A 26,518-nucleotide genomic window follows, 5' to 3' on the forward strand; every position below is an offset into this window, starting at 1 on the left:
AAAACTTTTTGTGTTTCGTTCTCTTTCTCGTTTTCGTTTTCGTTTTTTCGCTTTTGCAACGTCCCCGATTTACAAGTGACACGTCCACTTCGATCGTAGAAATAATCTTCACGCACGAATCTAAAAAAACAAAAAACACAGAAAATAGAAAATAAATAGAGGAGGTGTTTTTTTTTTTTTAGAGAGAGAATTTAGGACAGTGCCGTGCTTGTCCCGCGGCTCTTCGACAAAATATTCTTCGGAATCGTTCCACGAGCGGTTTCTTATCGACGAGTGATAGACTAGATACAATACTTATATTACAACGTTTCCTTCGACTTGCCGGAAGTCGACGGTCGCGTGGGATCGCGGCAAGGCCCAAACCTCGCTGGAGAACGCACGTCTCTCTGCCACATTCCGCGAACGTGGCCAAATTAATGCGATACTATAGAAAAATTACGACTTTTTTCATTGACTGTTCGATTATTTCATCAATGTACATTGTAACGATCGTATTAATTTATTGGATGGCGTTGAATAAAATGCTCGCTAATAAACAAAAATTACTCGCGTTGAGCAGCTTTTGAGCATGAATCGTTTTGCAGTGTTTTCCTAGTAAAAACAGTTGTAAAATTCACGAGTTGATTTCTTGTTTTTGATTCTAGAAACAATTGTAAATAAAATTAGTAGTCTCTTTGTTTCAAGAATCAAGAACAGAAAAACAGTTTCTGAATGTTGGTAATTCACTATAGGCTATTCAAGATAAGTTCCTGCAATCGGGGTCAAAGTTTCTTTAAATTTGATTGTCGATCGTATTAATTTGTCCACGTCGGTGAAACCACGATGTGAAAAACACGGAATTTTCAAACGTGAAATTGAAAGATTTGACGCGACGAACCTGGAGAATCGGATCGGCAGATGGGCCTGGGGTTGGACGAATTTTTGATACCTTTACTCGTAGAGTTCTTTCGAATCAAAATTGATTTTAATTCGTTTTCCTCAACGAGTTTCCTCATTTTATATAAATAGTAATCGAAGAAGAAATTGTATACTTCTGATCTTTCTTAATTTTGTAAATTCTGTATAAAATCTTTGAGATTCTTGGAAATTCTGTAGGATTGCTATTTTTTAAAAGCCTTGAGAATTTGAAGAACTCTAGTTTTAATTACTTCTTTCATCTACTTACGGTTGTAATCCATTGAAGTATGATACACTCTACTCGAAGTTAAAAAAGCTGGTCGCTGAAGGCCATTTCCACAAGTACGAATGACGTCACACGGTATCACTTTTTGTGCAACATAGCTACCCTTAGATTTCCATAGATACAATGAACCTTCGACTTTCATTTATTTTAATTACAATATAATTCTTGATGAACTTGTTTGACTCACGTTTGAAACGATAAATTTTATATACAAAATCGACGCACTGTTCTGTTTCAATCACATTCGAATTTAAAAGTGAAACGTTAACATCTCCTGCTTGTCTCTAAATGACCTTCAACGAGCACATTATATGGCGTCAAGTATCATTTTTTTAAATTCTCTTTACGAAAATAAAATCATGCAACCATTATTATTAGCTTCGGTGAAACTCTAAAGCGTTATCTACGAAATTGTTCGCAACCAAAGATGAACAAAGGTCAAGATGGAGGATACACATCGAAATTAACAAAAATCTTCATCGACACCTGCCGACCTTCCCTAGAAAACTGCTACTAAACATCCCCGCGATTCTCCATCGAGTAAGGTTTCGAAAAATGTCTACCCCAAAGCAACCGAAAAAAGACAACCCGATCGAACCAACCCAATCGTCCAGTGAGCATCCCCGACGGTCCAAGAACGTCAAATGCCAGTGTTTCAACCTGACAACGCGATCGTGGCGATTCGCGAGAGAGACATCGTGCTGTCAGCGACGGTTGGTTGCGGCGGGCCGACGGTCTCGTGAGCCGGACGGTGTTATTGCGAGGAGGATTGGGGTGGTTGTCCGTTAGGCGGCGGGGGCGGGGGGGGCGGCGGTTGTGGGTGTACCTGGTGGGGCAGGAGTGTGTGCGCCTGCACGTGACCCGGATGATGATGGTGGTGCTGATGGTGATGGGAGTAGAAGATCGGCTGCGCGGTGGTAGGGGGGCAGGAGGTGCCGACGCCGACGCCGACGCCGACCGAGTGGGAGAGCGCCGACGTCGCGACCGACGCTGGCGCAGCGGCCGTCGGCGGTGCGGCCACCGACACCGAGACACCGCCTGACGCCCCGGTGCCGGCTGACGCCTCGTGATACAATATCGGCACCCTGACCAGTCTCTGCGCGGCGTGCGCCATGTTTGCCGCCTCCAGCTCGGCGGCCAGCTGCCTCTTCCACTTGTTACGACGATTCTGGAACCAGATCTTCACTTGGGTTTCCGTCAACCGCAACGACGCCGCCAGACCGGCGCGTTCCGACGACGACAGGTAGCGTTTCATGTCGAACGTGCTCTCCAGCTGGAACACCTGCGACCTGGAGAACACCGTGCGCGTCTTCTTCTTGCGTTTCATGCTGCTCGAGTCGCGTCCGTCCACCCCGACCTGGACGCTGTTCGGATTCCCGCCACCGTTGCCGCCGTTCCCCGTGCCACCGCCGCCGTGCAGGCCCGTCGAGTTCGTTGATTCACCCTCCCCGTCGGCGTCCTGGCAGTCGTCCTGCTCCCCGAGGTCGTCGTGGCCCTCGTCGCCGGATGACGGACTCCGTGTCCGGTGCAGACGGTCCTCCCCGTTCTCGTCGTCCAGGTCGTCTGCGCAGAACAATAATCGAGTCGTTGAGAATTTTAGCGAGACTGATTCGTAGCGATCGGTCGTTTTTGGGGGGGATGAGAGGGATAATGAAAACTTATGCTCTTACTATCACAGCGACTTTGAAGACAAATACGACGAGTTATAGTTCAAGGCTACCTAATGGCTGAGAACACTTCAAGATCAAACAATCTTGTTCTTTTAATTCAATTACATATCTTCGTTTATCTTCCACCAGAGACTTCTAAGACATGCGCAGACAAGTACAGTTCAAGGTTACCCAGGGTCATCGAAAATAATTTTGTTTCCAAAAGACAGGTGTAATATTTCAGAAGGTATCATCTTCCCACTTCTAATGTAAGTGTTCGCCAATGGGCACCAGTGTGACCTTGAATAACGATCTTGATGTGGAAAGAGTGACGCGAATGAACCAATTTTCGCGTAAAGCAAGCGCAGCTTAATGGCCGAGACCGTAGAAATTTATATCACGCCCGGTAGCAATACTATCCATTTGGCTCTCTGCATTTGCCACAATGACAATAAACTACCGATCATCGGCTGGATTCGAAGCGTATGTTTCCATTATCGCGTACGCGCGCGCGTGCCGACAAATTGAAGCGTTAATCGATATCGATGAGCAGTCTTCCGCCACCGCAGCTACTAAAAACGAACGCATTATCGTCCTCTCGAGCGACTTCGTATCGGTTCTCGTGTATTTCGAACGATAAAAGCTTAAGTGCTTTCTACGTTTCACGTGAACGGCGCACAGGCGAGTTGTTTCGATATTTTACTCGCGGAAAACACGCCCAATCGCACGGAGAACAATAAGGTCGTTTATATTTGCCCTACCGAACTTGGACTTTAACTAATAATCTGTTTCGATGTAGTTTGGCAATTATTGGTAACGAAAGTTGTTCAACCTAGAGGGGTTAATAATATGTTGGCAACAGTTTCTTGGTGAGTGGTAGCGTAGAGGAGATTTGGGGGTTAATTTTGTTGTTTTAGGTGGGATGACTAATTCTTTATGGAAGAATTCGATGAAGGAATTCTGAGAGGAATTCTGAGAGTAAAAGTATTGAAGCATGTTTATCGTAGAAGTAATAGTTTCTGAGATATAGAGAGTTGTTCGATAAGTGTCGCAAGCCTGTGTTCAGTAACTATCGCGTGGTTACTCCTGCTACTTACAAAACTGGTGCTTTGGGAACCTCTCCACTGACCATATCGAGCTATTAATGAATCATGATACTGTTTTGCCCTGCGATACTTATCGAAGATTCACCGCATTTGGTGCACTAAGATATTTCTAAACTGCTAAGATTGAATAACGATTCTGTAAATATCTCAGGACGTAGAGACTGTAATGGTTTCTTGAACATGAAGGTTGAGCATAATCCTCGAGTTTACAGGCTACCCTAACAGATGTATTGCTACACTAATAATCTGCAACCTAAGCAAATATTGACCTTCAGGAAATGGAAACTACTTAATCGTATTTGCGTTGCGTCAGGCACCGACGAAATAAGGCCAACGTAACTTCTTCTAGACGCATAATGCTCGAACTTCAGAATAAAGTGCATCTTCCAGAATTTACTGAAAAGAAACTATTCAATGAATCGTTTTAAAACTCTTACCAAATATTAATCGAAGAACATTTATCGTGGGGACGGCTATGGTATCGATAGTTTTTTCATGAAATATGCAGTAACAATTGCTAATACAACAATTGCATCGACTGAACGAATTTAAACGATATTACAGCAGAGGCAAGTGGTGAGCCAACAGAGCCATGATTTCGCAAATCGCGCTATTTATTTGGTGTTCGTGATTGTTGCAGATCGTTTGCCGCACCAAATGCGTTAATTAACCGGTCCTTTAAAGCGTTCCTCGTGGTCGCGGATAGGATCGACGACGAGATCCCTCTCTCGATATTGTCGATGAATAAACTCGCTCCAGCGGCGCGGATTCGATTAATCACAGGGCTATTCATCTCCGGCAGCGTTGCATTTAACATGTAGTCGATTGATAGTCTCCTAATTAATATTCTATTTATCCACTTTGACGTAATTGCTTCGGATCGCGCGCGTTCGCGCGAAACTTTTTCATCGATCGGATGGATTATTCGACATTTCCCCTCCCCCCCCCCCCCTCCCGCCCTGGTACTTCGCGCCTTTCGCGCGATTTCGCTAATCCCTTGTAAAATTCACGGTTTCGCTAATTAATGTTAATTTAAAACGCATGTCGGCCAACAGTTCCGATTGCAACGATATTGTCTGCGAAATTCTCGAAATACTCGCCATTGCAAGTTACAATTTTATGGTTTATAATTACAGTTTTCGTTATTCAAGTAATTCGAGGGTTAGAAGCATCTATTCTTATTCGTTTTAATATGAATAATTCGAATGACTTGGTAAAATGAGGATTTGGCGTTTCAACTGATCCTTTTCTGGATAAGTTCGTATAAAATAAAAATCGACCGATTGGACTCAGGTGCAAACTCCCAGCGTGCGACTACTACATATTCTATATAATCTAACAAACACAGTTTCAGATTGCTTTGAAAGATCTCGAATGACAACTTTTCCCAGATTCGTCGAGTTCGATTTACCCTGTCTACAAAATAAACAAAAAATTGATCGTTCGCAACATTTATCCACCAATTATTCCGTTATACCAAAAATTCTGACCAATGGTGAGCCAACCTCATTAAAAATAGGTTACTTAATTTTTTTAAAATTTAGCTCACTAAATCAGAATTCCTCCCAGGGTGAGGTCTAGTTCCGTCTATCTAATATTCGGCCATCGTCTTCTCGTGTAGCAGTCAACTAGCAGTCAGCCAAGTATTTTGGTGAAGTGGCAAGAGTAAAACGATCGGTGGGTAAGGCGATCGACGTTCGTTTGTCGTGGTGGAAGCCGTGGAAGCCATACTGCTCGCCGTCCACGCTCGCGTTTATACACTTACGTATAACGTGTACAGACCCTCGCCTTGCCTTTTTCTCTCCGTTCCGTTCTCTGCTCTTTTACGATCCTCGTCTTGCGACGTTCCATCATCGCCACCTCCCTCAATCTCATCCGAAAACATCCCTCGTTTGGTTTGCCCCGACACGCCGCAAAATCAAACAGGCCGGATCGCTTTCACGACTTCCACCTAAGTCGTTGTTTTGTCTCTTTCAATCGGTAGTTTACCTTTGGAAGCTTTTTCGTTTACGAGGAAATATTTTCGGAGGGGTAGAAGACCGCGTTTGCCCTCTTTGTTTAGGGATGAAGAACTCCTTGATGGCTGATGAAAATATTTGGGAATATTTCCTAATGATAGGGAAGGCGTGATTTAAATGTTGTATATTTATATTACAAGTACATGTTTTGAGAAATATTTCTGCAAATTGAAAAAGAAAAATGGTAGTCTGTAAGAGAATATAATTCTTGTAGCATGTATACTAAATAAAAGAATGTACATACATGTATCTAAATAAAAGAATCGATGTTTGTAACTGTAAATTGAAGATAAATATATCTTTTGAGTGACAGAATGTCTGCAAGGTTGATCACAGAGTGGGAGATAGTCAAGTGTTAGAGTGGGGGAAGCTTTGTGTGCGACCTTGAGTGGCCAATTCAGTCTGTCTCGACTCAAGCTTGCATCTTCGAATTGCTCTGAATAGAAGGCCTTATATTAAAGGAATTTTGTAGCAATTTGAAACAACAACAGCCTAATTTCAATATCTTATTTCTTCTTCTTTTTATTATTATTATTATTATTATTATCATTAGTACTTTCTTATGTATATCTTAACTCATACAGTCCATAACATTACTATATTCATTATTATTTTTAACATTTTAATTTCTTTAAGTAGCTGCTACCGTAATTCGAAGAAGAAATGATATTCGATCCGGTATTTGTTTGCGCATAGTTAATCGAAGTAATTATAACAACGAACCAATCACGTTAATCGTTTGGTGTTTGGATTCATTGCTCGTCGATAGGTACACCAGCACCCAGCCTCGTCTATCTAGTGTATATAGAATATTGTATTCAACCGCGCGATTTTCGGTAACCCGCCGCTCTCCACGGGAATGTTTATGGATCTATTGTGCTCGACTAGCTTAAATATATGATCCTACAATGAGACGTGATTACACGCATACCGAGGACAACGTACAATCCAATCGAGGCATTGGCACAAAAAGAGAGCGAAGATGAATTCTTCTTTAACCCGTTCACTGCCAACCACGAGATGTCTCGTAGTTCAAATTGATTGCAATTACTCGAGGGATAAGTTTATAGCCTTTTGAGCCACGATATTGCAAGAGAAGATCGTAAATTTTCTTTTCAAAACAACGAATTTAATAGTTTGTATTAAATCTTGACGCCCAAGGGAAAACGCTTTAAATTTGCCTGGCAGTGAATTGGCTAATTTGAGCTTGAAATGAAATGAAACTTGCGAATTACTTCATTTTAATTACGATTTAAGGCCTATTTTTCGTCTGCGTCAATATTGTAGAGAATTGTACTCGAGTTGTGAACAGAAATCGTTAAGTTGGACACAAAATAAACAGAAAATGGATATTTTGAATGATAAATTATAATGCCGATGTTTCAGACAATTTAACTTCAAGTTCTCTTCGAGTAATATATCAGAAGTCTATTCTCAAACGCTAAAACGTCCGATAGATCGAATATGTTGTTATCTTCGTCGATCCAGAGGTCTCGACAATTCCATATACCATGAAACACGGTGTAAACTGTGTATCGGCACCCCGGAGGGTTGATAAAAACCCAATCCAATGTAACTAAACCATCGAGTAACCCGGGAATGCTACAACAATAGAATCGCGATTGAAAACAAAATTCGAAAACCAGGAGCCTGGATCAGTGGTGGGATTCAGAGATGTTTTGATGGATCATTCGTGATCGCAGTAAATCTTTCAAATTTAAGGGGAAGGAGAATATTCTACAATTTAAAGCGAAGTAACAAATTGAGATTGATCACTTGGTGAGAAACAAAGCTACGAGGTAAAACGAACGAGGAAGTATGTATTTATTGCATAAGGTCCCTTTTTCTTTTATCGTGAGTAGGCAGGTTTAATCTTTTTTGTCTTTGCAAATAAATACACTCTAATGCTAGGAATTGGTGTTAATAAACACTAGTGTTGAGAATAATTGGTCTCGATTCCCTTCTCATAGATAAATAGAGTTGGTAGAGGACTTAAGCACGAGTCCCTCACTACCGCTTTTCTGTTAATTCACAATTAAAATGATTGTTCACCGCCACAGAAATTGTCACTGTTGACTTCTCTCGAGGTAGTTGGACTGGTATCAGAAATCCTGAAGTATATATTAGAGGGATCGAAAAGTAATCAAAATGTCTTCGACTTGGAAAAATTGTTCAATGAAAAATCGAAGGACTTTATTAAAAGGGAAATCGAGCAACTGCCTTTACGCAGGCAAAAAGTGTCAGAAAATGATGGAAATTAGTTTATTGATTAGTATTTAAGATTTCTTTAATAAATAAATGTTGATAAAATTTTGAATACCTTTCGGTCTCCCTAATAGATACTCGTATACATTTTCTCAGCTGTTTAACCATGCATGCGAAAAACAACTAGAGATTTACTCCAAATCTCAGCTGAGAAAAGAATTGACAGTGATTAGAGGTAGTACCAGACCTAACCCTCAACTATAATCTCACAGCAAATCCTACTGTAATTTTAAATGTGTATTAACACTTAGATCCTCAACTGATTCCTATACCTTGTTAGAGTCAAATTAAAAGTTCTTACCAGAGCTAAACTGTTTCAGCTTCCATTTCCCAAAATTTCGTAATTTTTCAATAAATTAGCCTCTAAAATCGTCAGAAAATTCCTAGCCATTGCATACATATAACCCTCCCAAACAATAACTCGATGGTTTCGAACCGCGGCTCTACCTTAACGGGAATTCAATTCGATTGGTTTCATCCCTGCAACTCACCCCTTTGCGGGAAGGAAGCGGAAGCAGGACTGACGCGGCTCAGCGAGCCCACCACGTCGCTCGGCGACGGATGCTCGAGCGTCTGCAGGCCATGTGTCGGCCTCCATGGAAACGGCCAACCGGCGCCGCTGGGGAGGACGCCGCGGATGCCGTCGGCGTCGACGATGTCCGATTGGCCGGTGACCTGCACAGCGTTGCTCAGCGCCGACGACGCGGCCGCCAGCCGCGAGTGATGCTGATGCTGTTGTTGCTGGTGAAGGTGCTGCAGCGTCGACGGGAAAAACACCCCACCCACGCCTATTCCCACTGGGTAGCGTCCTGCTATCAGTGACGACATCAGGCCCAATCTGAAAGAATACGTGCTCTGTCAGTTTCGTGTGTTCATTGACGCAGGTCGATGCAACTTTAAGAATTAAACACAGGCTTTTTGAATTTGGCACTTTCTGAGGAAAGAAGGGAAATGGTGAAATTCTTGGAGCATAGACACTGTATAATATTGTAGTAATGGGAAAATATGGAGCAGAGGGTTGAAGACATGATCGACAGGTGATGTATTGGTTCCTTGTATTGCCAAGTTTGAAAATGGTACGAGAGTTATTTGAATAATGAAGCCGGAAGTGTTATTTCCTTTTAAGCTCTAATTTCTGTTATTTATGTGATTATTATACTGACATCTGCCTGTAGTGTCTACCCGGAAACATTCACCAATTGATATGGATTTAGTGTAGTTTGTAATATTTACGCGAAACGTCTACTATTTGATAGATTTATTTAAAAACAAAAAAAATGAATTTACAATTCCAATAAATTAATCAAGAAACAACATCGCCGAAAGTGCAGGAGGAAACAGCTGATTCGAGCAGAGCTAAAGCTCCAAGTTCGATCGCCTCGCATGGTTTTACAGATCTACGAAACGGCGCTCCGGTCGTATTTTTCGCGAGTTTTCTGGGCCGTTCGTAGCGCGGGAGTCGTAAAAGTGAAACCGTTAGCGAAAATGTTTGGCTGGAAGCCGTTTAAAGCCTCGCTCTAAATAAAACACCGCTAAAAAACTTGGATTAAAACAGTGGCCACGTTTTTTTTACCAGCGGCGGAACGTTTTCAATGCGAGGCAAGCCCATCGAGTTTACAACTCGAACGGTGACCATGTCCGAGGCGTCGGGCTCGATTCACCCGAACCTGTCTTCTATCCCTCGAAAAACCAGGCGAATGTTTCCCCAAACCCATTTTATCCAGTCCACAGCCGCGCAGAAGTGAATTCGCCCATTCTCCGTCTCTTTCTCCAGAGATCGTTTCGCGAACGTTACACAGGCGTGCCTGCACTTTTCGGCCCTCCTCCTGCCCTTCGTCGCTCTCCACCAGGAAGCCATTAATATACCCCCGGGCTACTTGGCCCTCGAGCTCAAAAGGAATTTCGAGAGTTATGCCTATTAAGAGCGACGCTTGCGTCGCAACAATGACACCCGAGCCCCGCTCGTTTAGCCTCATTATTAAGAGCGAAAATCCGCTTATGGCTGCAGACTCTGCTCCTCGAATCGTACCTGCGCCGCGTGAAACTCTCCTCGAGTCGTACCTGCGAGCGTACGACACGCGCATTGGGTGAACGGAAACGCTCAGCGAGACGCTCTCTTGTAAACGGTGTGGAGAATTCCTAGCGAAGCCTCTGGTAAGGGGGTTGTTAGAGTTGTAATCGATGGCTTGGTGTTTGGAGGGTTTGGAGTGCTTCGACAAGTGTATTCAGAAATGGATTCGGGAGTTCGAGTGGCTGCGAATTGGAGTGTGCAGATAGAGTTGTTTGATATGGGCGTGGAGACCTTATAAGAGACGTACAATTAGCAAATTTCTGTAATAATTCTCAGATAAGAGAAGTTTGATGATACGCTGGTGTGGATAGTAAGTGTGAGAATGCATGTTTGTGATTGTAGCCCTTGGATGCAGCTCTAGCAGATGGAGCTTGTGATAGTGTGTAATGCAAGGTATCTTTGTAGTTAAAATTCTCAAGCAAATGTATTTCGATATTTTTCTGTCAATATTAAATTCATACAGTTGGATATCCTTGTTATAACAGTTAGAGCTTGTGAGAGTGTTTAGAGCAAGGAATCTTTGTAGTCGAAATTCTCAAGCAAATATATTTCGATATTTTTCTGTCAACATTAGATTCATACAGTTGAAGATCTGATGTTATAGCAGTTAGAGCTTGTGAGAGTGTTTAGAGCAAAGTACCTCGAATCAGAATTTTCAGACAAGCGTGCCCTAGTGTCACTTTCCTACAAATAGAGTCGATCAAACTATCAAAATCAACATCTATGACTAGAATCTTTCGCAATAATCATCTAGAGTTTGCGACTGTGTTTAGAGCTAACGACTTAAAATGCCTAAACAAGTGTACATCCCACTCTACTCCACCTAACTAAAACAAAATCAGAAATCAAGCCCTCCACAAAACACAGACTTGCATCTAGATTCCCCAATCGCATCACAACCCCTAAAACTCACCCCTCCACAGCTCGTGCCACTCCTCTCCATCACAGTTCGCCAAACAGAGCCTCCCGGCGTGTACACGCTCTCAGACTTCCCGATTACAGGCGCAACCATAAACACTCCTCCGTTCGCCCCAGCCCTAAATGACTCTCGATCACACCACGGACGCAAACGGTCCTCTTCGCCCTCGCTACCAGACCTCGCGCAGTATCCGCAGTGGTCTCGTCGTCCCGTATCCGCCCCCTGGAGACCCCAGCGTCGCGTCCTCGCGCCAGAACTCTCAATTATAGCGGCCATTTTAACGGGTCGCCCGTTACAGCTGCTCAACGGCCGTGTAACGATCGTTACTCCTGATCAGCGCGGTAAGTGCAGCTGCGACCGCTTGACGCCGCGTCGCGACGGAGCAACTTAACGCGAGCGCCGATTTGCGGCGACGATTTAGTCCGGGTGAAATGTAGGTAGGTAGGTAGCCGAGTTTCCGCACAGGGCGATACCGAAAGGTGGTAGTCAGAAGCTGAGGCTTCGGAAGCCATACTAACTCCCCCGTGTTCCTGGCTACGCTTCCCTTCGCAGTCATGCTCCGCGTCGAGCGATCCGATCGCCTGCTCAACGCACTTTCCTATTGCACATGCTCGGCAACGATCGTCGACGATTCCTCGCGGGGGCTTGTCGGTCGAGCCGACCGAGCTGGCACATCGATTACCGCTGGGATGCCTTAATCGCTGCGAGCTGTGTTCGGAGACACCAATCTGGTATCGATTGGCCAACCTCGGACGTTGTTGGAATTTTTAATTGACCGGCGCGGTCGTTAGGCGTTGGAAGGTGTAGGATTTGGGTGGAGATCTAGGGAGGTAGAGCAGGCAGTGGGAGGGAGCTTGTACTTTAGGGACTTTGGTTTGGGTTTTGATTGGTGAGCTTCGATTTTGATTGGACATGTTGTAACTGTCGGGAATTTTAACTCTGCATATTTTTTTCTGGTATCTATCCGAAACTCGAGATACTTTCTTAGCATTCTATCGCCACGAATGCTAAGCTTAGATCGACTTCGAGAATGAGATCTCTAATTTGAGATTTGAGAATCAGACTTTGCCACACTGACAATCATTTTATTGACACTTCGAGTCACAAAGAAATGAAATCTAAACAAACATTATTGCTGGTTGATTTGCTCTCGTCCTCGCTCGTCTTCTACCTCTCCAGTGGAAAGGGTTAAGAATGACTGTGGCCTTCTGGTAATTTCCCTAAATCACAGGCTTCCCAAATTTCTCGTGACACGGATTCGGACCACTTTGGCTCAAGAAACACCCCCTAAGTCCATTGATTATCGATGCTCGACAAGGTTCGTTTAATCGATGACAGGAGGGGACGTGATTGAACTGAGAGACACCCTATCGGAAAAGACAAGCCTGGTTCAATGTCCTGATTGGAATAAGAAAACAGAAAATTATTAAACATCATCGTTCGCGTGTTTCCCGAGATGTATCGCACAAAGCTTCATCAAAATTAAGGGGATGAAGGAGTTAGATGCTCGGCGTAACTGAACGGTAGCCACAGAAAATAGAGAACCACTGCACCGGGACATCGAAGACTTGAAAATCCGTAATCAGTCTACAAACGAAAGAAGATCGGAAAACAAACCCGAGCTGTCCGCGCAGAAAGGGATATCGCTAAGAAGATCTTCATCCCTTACAAACAACCTTCCCAACAGAACGTCTAAAAGCTCCTCTCGATCCTCCGAAAACTATCAATCGTTCTCCTAATGCGTGACGCTGTTACTTTAAATTACTCCTCGCATTATTTTATATTCCAACCAGCTCAATTAAACCGTAAGAAAGGATTTTTCTTTCCTTCCTGTAATTTCGCTTAAAATTGAAAAAGAAATTGCGTGTGTAATCCTTTGCCTGCCAGAGAGCGATATATCGCTGCTCGAAGCAGTAAGTGTTAGAACTCGTTAAAAAATCAATTTTGCTTTACGAAAATAACCTCGTTATCTAATGTACGTAGATTTATCTGTGCACTTCAATTTTACTTCAAATACCGTAATACGCATATAACGACTGAGAAGTCGGTGTCTTCTTTAGTCTGCCTATTTATACCGAAATATACCGTTTCTGTTCACAATCATGCATCTTTGCTTAAAATTCTCTGGCGTTTCTCGGATATGTATGAAAGTTTCCTCTGGCGCTTAAAGGGTCAATTTGAAAACTGGCTGGCACAACGTTTCGAGAACTAGAAGCATAACAGAAAAGGAATTTATATAAGATACCATTAATGCGTAGATAAGAACGTTTCCCATCTCCAGCATCGATAATCGCGCGCTGTCGGAGGGTGGTCGCGCAAGAAGAGGCCTCGTCGCCAGAACAAGAAAGAGGAAACGCAAAAGAGGAGTAGCGCCCCGAAGGCATCAGCCACACAGATGCCCCAGGAAAGATAAAAGAAATCTGACAACCGCCTGTTTGTAAGCATTCAGCTGTAGGGGGGAGGGAGAGGTCTTTTCTAAGGAGCAGGTATAAACACCCAAACACTACGGTCGTTCGAGGAGCGTGCTCCACCTTTTTCTGCCTAATTCTTGCGCGGCTTACGTCTTCTTAGGTAGCCAGCGGACTGAATGGCCGCGGGGAGAGAGGCCATTGCTTTCTTCTCCCCTTTTCCGCGGGCGCAATCTTCTCGCTCTGGCCTCTTCCTCGCTCGATCGATTCCACCTCGAGAGGACCTACTCTCGACTTCCATCGATCTCGGCTGCCACCGATACTTTCGCTTTTTTTCACTCGCTCGCTCAGGAAAAGGAGTTTAGATGGCATTATTCGGCGAACGTTTGGCTCGTGACGCAGAAAAATGTGCTTCGAGAGATTTCAGTGACTTGTGAGCCATGGTAGTTAGGTTGTTGACGCTGTTTGCAGAGGGGTTTAAGAAGGATATCTTCAACAATGGAGTTAGAGGTTCTCCCGATGAAGAATACGGTGTTTTAGGAAGTTTGAGTGAGTTGAGGATAGTCGACCATCGAAATATGCAGGGTTTAACTCGGTTTGAACTTGTCTGAAGGAACAGATCATTGAAACTATTCTATGAAATGTATAATAATCCAATTTCTCTTGGAACAAGGTGATATTCTTCGTTATAGTTGCTCTGAATACCGGTGTTCTTAAGCTCTGACAAGTTTGAGACAGTTTGAAACCACAGGTCGTTGATACAGTTCCACGAAATCGCTAACAATCCTCATCTATTAAAATTGAAGTCCCATTCCTCGCTGTAGCCAGCTTGGTGGCCTCAAGTATCGAAGTCCCTCGAGTTTGAGGCAGTTGATTGCAGTATGCCCGCATTTCTTTCAACATCCGTAGTATGTAAGATTTTTTTAAAAGTGGAGTCGATCAATTTGCGCAGCGAACGACTCACATGCAAGAAAAATTAAAGAGTTCGAGATGCATAAGGTACATTTCGTATTTAACCGACAATGTAGCGTCGACTACGACTAAGCAGTGTGACTTCTCGAATGAAAGGGGGCGAAAGCGGACAGTGCAATTTCCTTGCCTCTGTCCACTTCAATTCGTAGGTGTCTCGCCAACACCTGAGCAATGTACAATACCCAATTCGCGATTTTCTCAGCTTGTTAGTCTCGATAGTGTCCACGAGAGAGGAAACTCGCTGATTACCGAGCGCGGAGGGACTCCCCTGCATAATCGGATACGGACGGCTTTGGCGGAACGCGACGGGCGACTACAGTCGAATCGAACGTCTAACCGACGACAACGTCGACGACGACGTGGCCGTGTATCGATTCACTCTCGCTGGTCAAGCACGGAGTCGGATTCCTTCGACGCTTGCCACGGCATCCTCGGGCAATTTGTCCGTTAAACTTTCTCTCTGCCTCCTCCCCCTAACCTCCTAATGCCACTGTACCCCGTTCAATGGGGGGATATTATCCCTTTTCCCGTATTGATTATTATTCCACCTTTCGCTTGGGTTGCTTGCGCGCGGTGAGTAAGTGCCATTCTCGAATATGAACTCTTTATGCCGTGGTTAACGATCGTGCTCGTAACACGATACGTTTTGTCGTGTACCGTTACACCGGGGGGGCTCGGTCCCGAGCGCAGACTAGGAGGAGAAGTCGATTACGCACGATGGCGGGCAATCGGCCCTGGGTTAGGTTCGCGCGCTCCAAATTCGATTAGAACTCTCCATCGGAGAGTGATCCCCAATTTTCCGAAGGAAGGAGAGTCGAAAGGTAGTATACAATGGAGGTTCGTACCAGAGTCGGGCAAATTTTGTTTCGAATAAGATTCGATTCGTTATTCGAAGGTCCTCGATAACAAACGAATTTGTCACACCCGTCGGTTTATTCGTCGATCTATCCAAACGAAAATTTATTCAACTAAAATTCGTACTCGAATGCGTTCCCGTTCGAACGATCATTCCAACGATGTCAATTAAAAATTAAAATTTCCCAGACAGTTGATCATCGATAAAAATAGCGTATGCTCGGTATTGTTTCGTCGAACAAAGCAAAATAGCGAGTATCGTTTTGGCTTTAACACGCACACGGGCAGATCGTATTTTTATCGATTCGGCTAACAACGTTCACGGTTACGTACTGACTCGCGAGGTGTCATTACGATGACCCAACAATGAGTTATTGGCTTTCAAAGTACTCGGCTAAATCCGCTACTTGGCTTCGTTCCGCTCGCTGCCTGTTACAGGCCAAGTGGAGGATTTATGCTTGCGCCTACACAGAAGACAACTTCATTTCGCTGGATTTCAAGGAAACAACTTAATTGCTTTAGCGCGACGCTTGCGGGCTTTATAAACTCGACCAGGATACACTCGCGGATTAAACTCCGCCGAGCGACGGGGAATTAATTACGGAAACGTCGCAAAGATTTCTTCGCTTATTAAAAAGTTGTCGAGTTCGTTGTACGCTTTCAACCCTTACAAAACGCGCCACTCAAACGCTCCTGTCGCTGGCGATTTTCGAACCTACTTAATTGCAAATTGAATTAAGACACCCCCTCGAACATTGGCCATTATAAATGGAGTACTTCGCGAAAAACTTCGTCGAAAGTGTACGATCAAATTGTTTATACAAGGCGTTGTTCTTGAGAAAATCGGTGTTCAACATGCGCGAGGGGCACACATGCTGCAACACCAACTTCACGTATACCATCCACTTCAAGCTTGATTTCTTCGTGAACGAAGCTTCGCATCGAAAAGTCGTATTCCGCACTCCTTCTTCAGTTTTTAACGCAAAATTACCCTATATGAATCGTTTTTCGATCACTCGAGGCAGCGTTACGTAAAACTCAATAAAAGTAATATAAAAGAAAAATATCACTGTAGCTAACTTATTATAATCTTAACGAACACGTTGATTTTAAAGACGGTAAAATGGTCCACGTTAAAAATCGTCGAAAAGTTCTTTTCAAGGTGGTTTCGCCAGCCGTGAAGTTTTTGATTTGGGAGAAAGAATGGAGGCGTCACCAGCGTAAACGAGAGCAGTGGAGAAAACGACGAATCGAGGAGATATACGGAGCGAGCAAGGGGATCAGGGGAATCAAAGGGATCGAGAGAGAGAGAGGGAAACTGTGTTTCGACGCGATTATTATTCGTGGTCTATTCCCAGCTACCGTTCATTCCACATTTGTTTCCGACGTTGAACATCCATATCGCCCTCGAACGGGCGATCATACACAGTGGGCTTTATCGTACCTTCCTTTGAAACTTGGAGCGCGATCCCACGCTAATTAACGAATCATTCATCAGCGCTGTAATTAACGAGGCCGACTCTGTCGCGGATTATCCCGACCAGATCTTTTGCGCATAGACGTCATGCGCCTGCGGTAACGTTGCCTGAATATTGTTGCCCCGCTGCAAAGGGGCCCGCGCGACTTTTACTCGGCGCGAACAGAGAAAGAGCGACAGAGAGCCAAAAAGAAGCAAAAAGTGAAAAGAAAAATATTCTTACGATCCTGTATCTCGCGTTTCAATGCCGCCCGCGAGACTAGTTCTTTTTTTTTTTTCTTTTTAATGGAACGCCGTTACATTTGTTGCACCCCGTTTCCCGAGGATAAACACGCGGTAATTAGATTGGAACGCGGGAAAATATTGAAGATAAACGGGAGACGCGTTCTTGCTAGCGACGCGTTTACGCTAAGCAAAGGACTAAATTTATTTCGACGTAATTTGCTCGGCGTGTACATAATAAATGCGTAAGATGACTTACAAATTTCTTAAGAAATAGGATAAATTGCTTGGTGTAATGAGAATAAATGTACACGAGGTAGGTTGAATGTAACTATAAACGTGGTTTTAATTGCAAGAAAGGGATTCTTTGCGAAAACGAGCAACAAAAACTTGTTGGGTTGTCCAGAAAGTTCGTGACAATTTTTAAGAAAAATTCAAAGGCACGTTTGAATTTTGATATATATTTATCGAATTACATAGTCAGTTCCATAAGTATACGTACACTCTATATTTATCGAAGAAATTTGTCTAATTTAAATGATAGCCTTCATAATTCTAAATCGATTCTCCTTTATAAATATGTATATGAATAAACATCCAACATATATATATATATATATATTTACAACTACAATTTGAACATGTAGAGGGTTCTAATACTTATGGGACTGACTTTAGGTACCATTTTGTTCCATAATCTTTCCACTTTTTAAGAAATGTATACATGTTATTCGTTTTCAACCATTTCGATATATTGAAACATGTACCATCTACCAAAAATCGACGTGAACTTTCCAGACAACACGATATAATAAAGTTTCTTTGCAGGATCTTTCAGTATTGAGAAAATCTATTTTAAAACATGCGTGGGGCACCGTCTACTTTCTTCCTGTCTAATCTCGGTTTCTTTGAAGACGATGAGTCACGGGGGAAAATTTTATCTCACGCTTTCGATTCAATTCTTAACTCAAATTCGTTTAATTAAATATGACTTAATTTAAACGATCTTAAATTATCGTATCTCGTGTTTCAGTACCACCATCGATAATTTCACCATCGACTTTCGTAATAAAGTGACATTACATTCGGCGCTCTAAGTTCCCGGAATAAACACGTGATAATTTAATTGGATCGTGGGAAAATGTTGAAGATAAACGGGATACGCGTTCCTGTTAGCTAGGTGGCATTCTGATTAATTCATGGAGTCCTGCGCTCACGTCTCTCTTCCGGAATATTATCAATATTAATACGGGCTTTGTCGTGTTCCCTTTTAAACCTGATAGCGTCCAGTCTGGCGAGGCGACGGACAATTATTCAACTCCGACCAGTTGAATTATTTGGCCCTATAAAGTTTCTTCGAGACCGCAAGCTTCGCCGGTTGTGCCGATAATCGAAGATTGAAATTTATTGGACCGCTCCTGGTAAGTTCTACTCGTTAACTTTTCGTTAAGCATCTTTTTCTTTGCGAGAGAACCTATTTGGGAGAGTATAAAAGCAGCCCGATGATACTTTTGGCGTTTGAAGTGTCAGAAAGTCGAAGAATTCGAAAATGTCTCTCGGACTTATAGAAAAATGTTATGTTTTAGTTGATTGGCGTTAAGATGAACATGCGAGTGTGATAAAAAGAATAAATAATCGTGAATTTCGTAAAAATGAAAGTAGCTTTAATAAGACAGCTAGAGTTAGAAGCAATGTTCTATGATATTAAAACACTCGCTACCGGCAGATATTTTACATTTCTGATACCTATATATTTACATTTCTAAACATATAGTGTATAAAATAAAAAGATTTTAATAATTTTGTCATAACCAGTAGAATTTCAAGTAACGTGAATTCACGTCGGTGATCGGGAATGTGTTAAACCGAGGATTCTTGGCAGCACTGTTTGAGACCCGACCTAAATGGACTCGTGGGCCCCAAAAGTGGTATACGTAGACATCGCGAGCACGATCTACTAAACAGTCGCTATCCAAGTGATCCGTCTAAACTAGGCTACTTGATCCTCTCCAATTTCCTCTCACCCCAAGCACCACCGAATTTAGCCATCGTTAAATCCACGTGGCAGCAAATTACCGAACATTAACGTTAACGGTTTCCACTCCGCGCAGCGCATTTCAACCGTACTCCTCTCTCCGCGCAAAGCAGTTTACAGCCACGGTATCGCGACTTGAGCTTAACGCGCTTCCGCGAGCGAAGCGTGGCCGTCGTCCCGTCGTAGAACGAACGGATGCGAGGTAAATTCGTAGAGCGTCTAATTCGGATAATATTCTACACGGGAATCCTTTCCGCTGAAATCTCTTCTCCCTGGGAAATGCTATTACCGTATCAGTTTAGGGGCGGAACGGAAGGGGTGAGAGTGGGGAGGGGTTGGCGTTAAGCGTCGAGACGGCGGAGAAGATTTCGCGGTGCAAGCTTTTCGTGTACTTAGCCGACCTTGGCAAGACCAAGACTCCTGGCTGGATGCCGTATGCACCAATTTAATAATAAATCGAACCTAGAAGTTGCTCGCTTCCTCCTCGCGGAAGACGTAAGGGGGCGCGCCGAAATGGGCGGGATAGGTGCCCGTTTCTCTCGGGAGCCTTAGGCTCCTTAACTTTGACTACGCTGGTGTTTCATCCGCTGATGTATTATGCACCCGCTGCCTAATTGATTCTTTTCTACTTTCCGCGGTTCCCCCCTGATACTCGATCTTCCCCGAAACAGGTCCCGAACCTCGCAACCTTCTTAGATTCGGAGATTCTCGCTTCCTCTGCATAGATTTTCAAGTATTTTTCGAACGCAAGAAGAAGAAATCGATACATCGCTTGCCAATGTGTAAATGTTATTTATACGAATTCTTAAGGTACGTCTCTTACATGATTGGTAGACCTATGGATATAGCATGTCACAATTATCACAACATCCTGTGTTTTAAAAATTATTAACGGAAAAATTGAACGTCCTAAGATACTAGATCGATTGACATTTAGTATTCCAAGAAAGCTACTTAGAAACAATAATATTTTCTATACTGATTCATGCCGTACCTCAGAATGTGCGACGGCTAACAACCTTAACATGTCTGTTAATATTTTTCATGAATCAACTTCGGCGTTAAAACATTCATTTGCAGCAATTTTGCGTGTGCGTAATCTAGTCAAATATGGTACATAATGATACGCCGTGCTTGCCTCCATTTCTTTGATTTTTATTCTTTTTTTTCGTACTGTATTCGATATCAAGGGCATATTGCCAGTAAATAAAGCAATATTATTATTATTATTGATATTTGCAGCCGTTACAGTAAAGCTACTTCGAAGGTTTCTATTGTCGTTTCCATCAACGCACACGTATCACCCGCCGTCCCTCGGTGTCTCCATGCGCACATTCAATTTTTCAAAATGCAAACGCTCGCAATTTGGATTGTCCCGTCCCCCCGGTGCCACCTACGTTTCCAATACCTCACGTCGTTTAATCTCCCAGCGCAATGGCCGACAAAAAACCGCGAATTCCCCCTAAAATGCCTATTTTCCAGCCCCTTCTGGCATCCTACCAAATCCGTGGAACGGAGTGTCCCGTGTTCCCCGCGCTCGAACAACGCGCGATCGCGTCTCGACGATGAACGACAGAATCGTCATCGCGAATCCGAAGCGACAGCAATCGTGATCGCTCGACGAGAGCCACCCCCGCGTGACGGGGCCACTGCGGTACCCCAACGAAAACCTTTTCCCTGTTCGTCGAGCGCGACGGAGTAATGGTGCATGCGAGTGGAACTTAATCAAATGGTAAACGGGTGGAAAACAAGCAATCGGAGGCATCGAGCCGGCAGCAGCGAGCAGCCGGTTGCAGCGGTGGTAGTCGTCAATCGGAAGGGGGGGTGTAAATCTGATAAAATCATCTCGAACCCCTCCCCGTCGCGGCCCCTCGTGGCACGGCGCTCGTGTTCCTCGCGGATACACTCGATACAGAGCCGAGCTCTAAGTAACGTAAGTAATGTAAGAGGGTGGTTGTTGCTACGGTTGTTATTAAATGAGACAGCCTAATAGGCCCATTACGGACCCCTCCGGTCCATTCCCACATAATATAATCCTCACCGCACGCGCGCGCTGCTCCCTGCTACTATATCAACCCCCGACAAACCCCCTAAACCCCCTTGGTCTCTGCTTCGTCGTGTATCTTGATCCGAGAGCACTCACGCCCACGAAAATTTCATCTGTGGTCCACGCGCGACGCGCGGCTCCGCTTGGCAGCCTGTGTTCTTCTAATTTTGGACCGCCAATCCGACGGAAGGTGACTTTCTCATGGCGCGGCAGAGGTGTGTTGCTTGAAAAGGATATTTTGCGTCGAGAGACGGAGACTTGGGGGTGAGCTCTTGGGAGTTTGAGCTTGTCGAGCAAAGGTTTGGATCTCGTTTGACGACGTTGGTCGTAGAAAGATGGACGTCGTTCAGACAGCGAGATTCTCTGGGATAAACAGAACGAATCGCGACCTATAGATATTTTACGTTTCTAATTCTAATATCGGGTACTGATGAAAACGATACAATTCTGTATCGTTAGGGCGAAGATAAAAATGACAAATGATGTTTTGAAATATCGATGTTGTAAATATGTAGTGCACAAAGTGAACAGATTTTCATAATTTTTTTATAAGTAGAAACAAAATTTGTAGCGAGCTGAATTCACGTCAGTGGTCGCGAATCTGTTAAGAGGTATTACTTGGGGTAGGTGCGAGCTGTAAGAAGGCTGAGTCTCGAGGAGTTTGAGTTGGTTGAGAATGGGTGTTGACGTTATGAACGGATTTAAAGGGTGAAGGGGTTCAAGAATAACATTTCCAACGGGGAAGACGGTCCTCTAGGGCAAAGAAAAGGACTTTAGGTATTGTTTGATGAAGTTTAATGTATGATGTCAAAATATTGCTACTAAAGAAGTTTGAGTCGGTTAATCGTGATCCGTAGGCTGTGGTTGTTAATGTTATTCGTGAAAAGGTATGATCTTCAATAATGAAGAGAAGAATGGTCTCTAAGCTAACTACGAGGAATTTATGTGGCATCGTTTGATGGATGGTTGATTTATAAGATTGAAGTTAAAGGGTTTCAGTTAGTTGATAGTTCAGGTGTTTGGTGACATTAACCCAAGTGTCTAAGACTCACCACTTCAAGGACAGAAAACAAAGTCTTTTTAACGAAGAAAGATGAATCTGTATTGATCTGTAGTTCTTTGAGTCAGTCAAGTCCCATTCACGAGCATTGGATATTTGAACCGTTCGCTGCGCAAATCGATTTACGATCGACCTAACTCCACTTTTTAAAAAATCTTAAATTTAAGTGTCAGAGCCCTTGGTGTAGTCATAACTTTCTGTATTCATGATAACTTTCTGTATTCATGATAACTTTCCTGAATATTAAAGATTAACACCATTAATCGACAAAATTTTTGTAGCCATCGAATAATAAATAATTTATTTCAGAAGCCATTTCATTGCATTTCTCGACTGTTCTTTTTTTATGGAGTTAATCGATTTGTGCAATGAACGACTCATTTGTCCACAATCTTCTTTCTACCGTTCGTAATAAAATTAGAAACGGTTGAACATAGTTTGATCTCGTACCATTCGAGCAAACACGTTCGCCCGCGTGAAATGTCTGGAAGTTCAAGTGCAGGTTCACGCTTCAGGATCGTCATCGATGACCGTCGATTGCTCATGATGGAGTGCGATAACAGACGGGATAGTTATTATTAACTGCGCGTCCGGCACCCATTGCAGTGCAGATTTAACATTGATGGCGCCCGCTAATTCCTTATTAGTAAACATTGATAGCTCCGTTCAGTGGTATTGACGCGTTAATGCGACATGTTAGTTGCACCAAACTAAACTATGCCATGAATCATTGCAAGCAGCAAATACTCCGTTCCAACTGCATTAAATTGGATCATCGTGCGAACCTTTAATTATTCTTCGTAATCCAAGCGGAGGCATGCAGGAAAAACAATTTTTCATAAAAGAAATCATAACTGAAACAAGGCACTGTGACGCTGTGAAGGAACGTACGATGTTTACATTAACATTAAACCTACCATGACCGGTCAAATGAACGTTTTCAAATTTTTGTGTAGAGTTCTTCTACGCAATACATGAATTATATACAATTGTTTCATGCATCATTCAGTTTATTACCACGTGAAATATTAGTGTTGACAGAGTAAATTATGTGATGGGTACACGTCTGTGAATTTCGGGACCGTCGGAAGGCTAACGCGTGACGCCGAAGTTGCGTACGTCTGTTTATTTTACGGATGATTTCAGTTTTAAACTGTTGGCATTTAGAAGCTATACGTGCCTAGTTTGGTAATCTAGGTACCAGAAAATCTGTTTATACAGGTATTTGTTATAGTTTCTTTCACCGAGGCATTTGAAGAATTTATCTCTTCGTGTCCTATTTCCAAATGTTTATGGATGTCTCCTTGTATGCTCCTGAAGGGTTAAATCGAAGGGCTCTACTCGTGCGACGCCTAGTTTGGAGCAACAGTTCCTAAACGAGATTGAATGAACAAATCGACCGCAGTATTTAGTTCAAACGTAGCTCCCTGCTCTTTAAATCTCAGCCTACGATATGAAACATTGCCCGCCTCGAGCACTATCAAGAATCCGGTTGAGATAACCGAACTACCCAAAAAACCTGTCAACTAACAGCCCCCTAGACCAAATTATCGTCCTCTGACCAGACACCTAATCTATTTTCCTGACCAGCGAAAAACAGTGCAACGAACACGATTCACCACTTAGCATAACAAGAAGCAGATGAACATAAAGCAAACGTACCTCGACAGCATAGCCAAGTCCGCCGACGCTTGGTGTCCCAGGAGCGGATTCGCAGCGGCGTCGTTCGGAGGCGAGAATGTCGTTGCTGGGCTGGTAGCACTGGTAGTACACCCGATACCGATACTGGCCGTATTGTTCCTAGTCTCTAACCCGTGGCCCACCGTAGAAGTGCCCCTTTGGCTCGAGTACCTCAGAGGCGTCGGCGAGGACAGTCCTCTTCCAGGGCTGTCGCAGGTCGAACCGATCCGCTGGGAGTTTTGCGTTTGCGGCAGCGGTGAGGCTCTGTCCACGTCCGAGGACTGCCTCTCGCCGGACACGGTGGACGTCGAGTCGACTGGCGGCGATTCAGGCCTGCCGAGGATGCTGGAGATGCTGAAGGACGTGTACTGAGGATTACACGGGGGCCTGAGTGCCGGCTTGCCGACGTCGAAGCTGAACGAGTGATGATTGTTCAACCCGCAACCGGGCTTGCCGTTCTTCTCTTGAAGGAGCAGCTCCGCTGGCGTCGAGCTACTTCTCGATCCCTCCAGCTCCAGGTCCTCCTCGGACACCACAGACACCTCGATCTCCGTTTCGCCCGACATCGTCGACGCGCGTCCAGCGAGCCAAGGTCCGGGAATCCCCGTGCACGGCACGATCGTCTCCAGTCCCTCGACCGTCCCGTCACCGGTCACACGCGACTCGTCACCTCTTCCACTTAGCACGATCGTCCCGTCGCCCGTGTCACCCTCCCGTCAGAAGCTCGCCGCCGGCTCCGTCGACGTTCCGACGGCCCAGCAGAGTCTGTCCGACACGCGGAGCGGTTCCAGTCCTTCGCGTCGCATATCAGTCCAACCGTGTCGGCGCTGATTCTCCGTTCTATCTAATGTGCACCTCGCGTCGCCTCCGTCGGCCGGAAGTCCCTCGTCGTCGTGGATCGGAGACGGATCGCTCGATCGCGCGACATTCGTAAGCGATACCCTGGACGACAGGATGATAGGAGACAAGACACTTTGGAGGGCCCACCCTTCTCAGAACTCACCCGCTCTGACCACCCCTCTCGTCCTTCAATCTATCCACCCCTTCCCACCTACGTGCATGTGTGCGTGCGTGTCAGCACCTCCTATCGCCGCCCACCGGTCCGACACCGTAGCTTCGCTCCTCTCCTCGGCTCTCCTTCCCCTCTCGGTGCTCTGTTCGCGAAAACGTTGCTGTGGCGTGTAAAACCGCGAAGAGTAACAACCGAGTCACTTCCTCGAGTCACTTTCTCTGGCCGTTGATCGTTAATCACTCGTCCACTCGCTTCCACCGGGGATCTCGCCGTTTCTGTCCGCGATTCGGATCCACCGAGTCTCCGGGAATGTCGTCGTGCGTCTTCCGCTTTCCGGCTGGACGCGGGTACGCGCGGTACGGCGGGCACACTCGCTGGCGGTTAGCTCGCGACGTTGTAGCGGAGCAACGCGAGAAAACGATTCACCCACGAGCGCGCACCGAACACTCTGCGATCGCGTTTCGTGGCGAGTGATGGACTGCGGATGGGCCGCTGTGCTCGCACTAAGGGTAGGAAAACGCCGTAGAAACCACAGGTCACACGAACGAGGGCCTTGCTTGAACATTCGCGCACGCAGCCGGAGAGCACGGAGACAGGGGGCAGGCGGCGGTAACTCCGAGTGGTGTGGGCAAGGGGGTACGTCGCGGGTGGGAAAGAGACGGCGTAAAGATCGAGACTGCGCGGAGGAGAAGGACGGAACGACGGAGTCACGCTTCGAGAGTCACGGGGTGGTAGTTGCGCGTCGGATAGATAGACTACCGAAGGACGGACGAAACGGGCCGAAGGGTAGCGGCGGAAGGGAGAGGCACGAAACGGGACGGAGACGGAAGGGTGGCCCCGCGCGCGCTGGAGGGGTAGGCGAGGGACGGCTATAAGCTGGAAGTTGCCAGAAGGGGTGTCGTTGTTGGAGGGGCGACGGGCGGGGCGGAGCAAATGGCTCTCCGAGGGGGATGGATCTCGCGATTTCTCATAGGGTGGTGGCGCGATCGATGACTCGTGGCAGAGTGTATCCGGCACGGGGGTAGCCGTAGGTGCGGGCCAATCGCGTGAGCCGCGGAGTCCTTAACTCGAAAGATACTCGCCCTCGACGATCCTGCGGATCGCGGAATGGGGGTGGTTGCGGTGGTTTAGCGAGGCTACCTACCGTACCCCGAGTCCGGGGGCGCGGAGAGGGGGTGTGCGGAGAGTGGAAGGGGCGGGGGGGGGGGGGATAACACACAACTCCGCTGGTGGTGCCCGTGCCTGGCCGTGTTACTTATCCATTATAACACTCCAAGATCTTGATTTAAGCCTGCAGCCAGCGGTGAGCTTTTAACCAATTAGCCTTTATAGCCTACCCCCCTCGGCGCGCCCCCCCCCTCCTGCGTCCTCGCCCCTCGTTTCCAGTCGTCGTTTCCCCTCTACCCCTCGCGTTTCAGCTTCGCGGCAGTCTATTTCTCTCTCCCTCGAGCTCGGTCCCTCTGGCTTGCTACCCCGTGGCACGATGGTAGTTGCCGTACCACCTATATCCGTATTCTATACTAACGTCCTCGCCGCAGT

General features: G+C 45.2%; 1 protein-coding gene across 3 annotated transcripts; it reads right to left on the reverse strand.

The window, feature by feature from the left end:
* Positions 1-45: 45 nt before the first annotated feature.
* Positions 46-25,713, reverse strand: LOC128893408 (homeobox protein Hmx-like). Of its 3 annotated transcripts, none has more exons than XM_054154317.1 (4): positions 23,950-25,713; positions 8,713-9,059; positions 2,010-2,746; positions 46-120 (listed from the first exon to the last, which is right to left on the reverse strand). In XM_054154317.1, exons 1-4 carry the CDS (start codon positions 24,531-24,533, stop codon positions 109-111), a joined length of 1,680 nt encoding a protein of 559 aa, XP_054010292.1. In that variant the 5' UTR covers positions 24,534-25,713; the 3' UTR covers positions 46-108. The 3 variants fall into 3 exon arrangements, 2 of the variants coding, with proteins under 2 accessions (XP_054010292.1, XP_054010291.1); XR_008461326.1 differs by having other exon boundaries at positions 51-120; positions 1,786-2,746; XM_054154316.1 differs by lacking the exon at positions 46-120 and having other exon boundaries at positions 1,700-2,746.
* Positions 25,714-26,518: the final 805 nt, after the last annotated feature.

The sequence above is a fragment of the Hylaeus anthracinus genome, unplaced genomic scaffold, assembly GCF_026225885.1.
Source record: "Hylaeus anthracinus isolate JK02 unplaced genomic scaffold, UHH_iyHylAnth1.0_haploid 27452, whole genome shotgun sequence".
NCBI classification, from domain to species: domain Eukaryota; kingdom Metazoa; phylum Arthropoda; class Insecta; order Hymenoptera; family Colletidae; genus Hylaeus; species Hylaeus anthracinus.

What these genes read in the sequence shown, in the direction of transcription:
- LOC128893408 (XM_054154316.1), bottom strand. Translation starts at nt 24,533, where the DNA reads ATGTCGGGCGAAACGGAGATCGAGGTGTCTGTGGTGTCCGAGGAGGAC. An exon ending in GACTTGGCTATGCTGTCGAG is followed by an intron (nt 9,060 to 23,949) that starts GTACGTTTGCTT and finishes GTATTCTTTCAG; the next exon opens with ATTGGGCCTGATGTCGTCAC. An exon ending in CGCTTCCTTCCCGCAAAGGG is followed by an intron (nt 2,747 to 8,712) that starts GTGAGTTGCAGG and finishes TGTTCTGCGCAG; the next exon opens with ACGACCTGGACGACGAGAAC.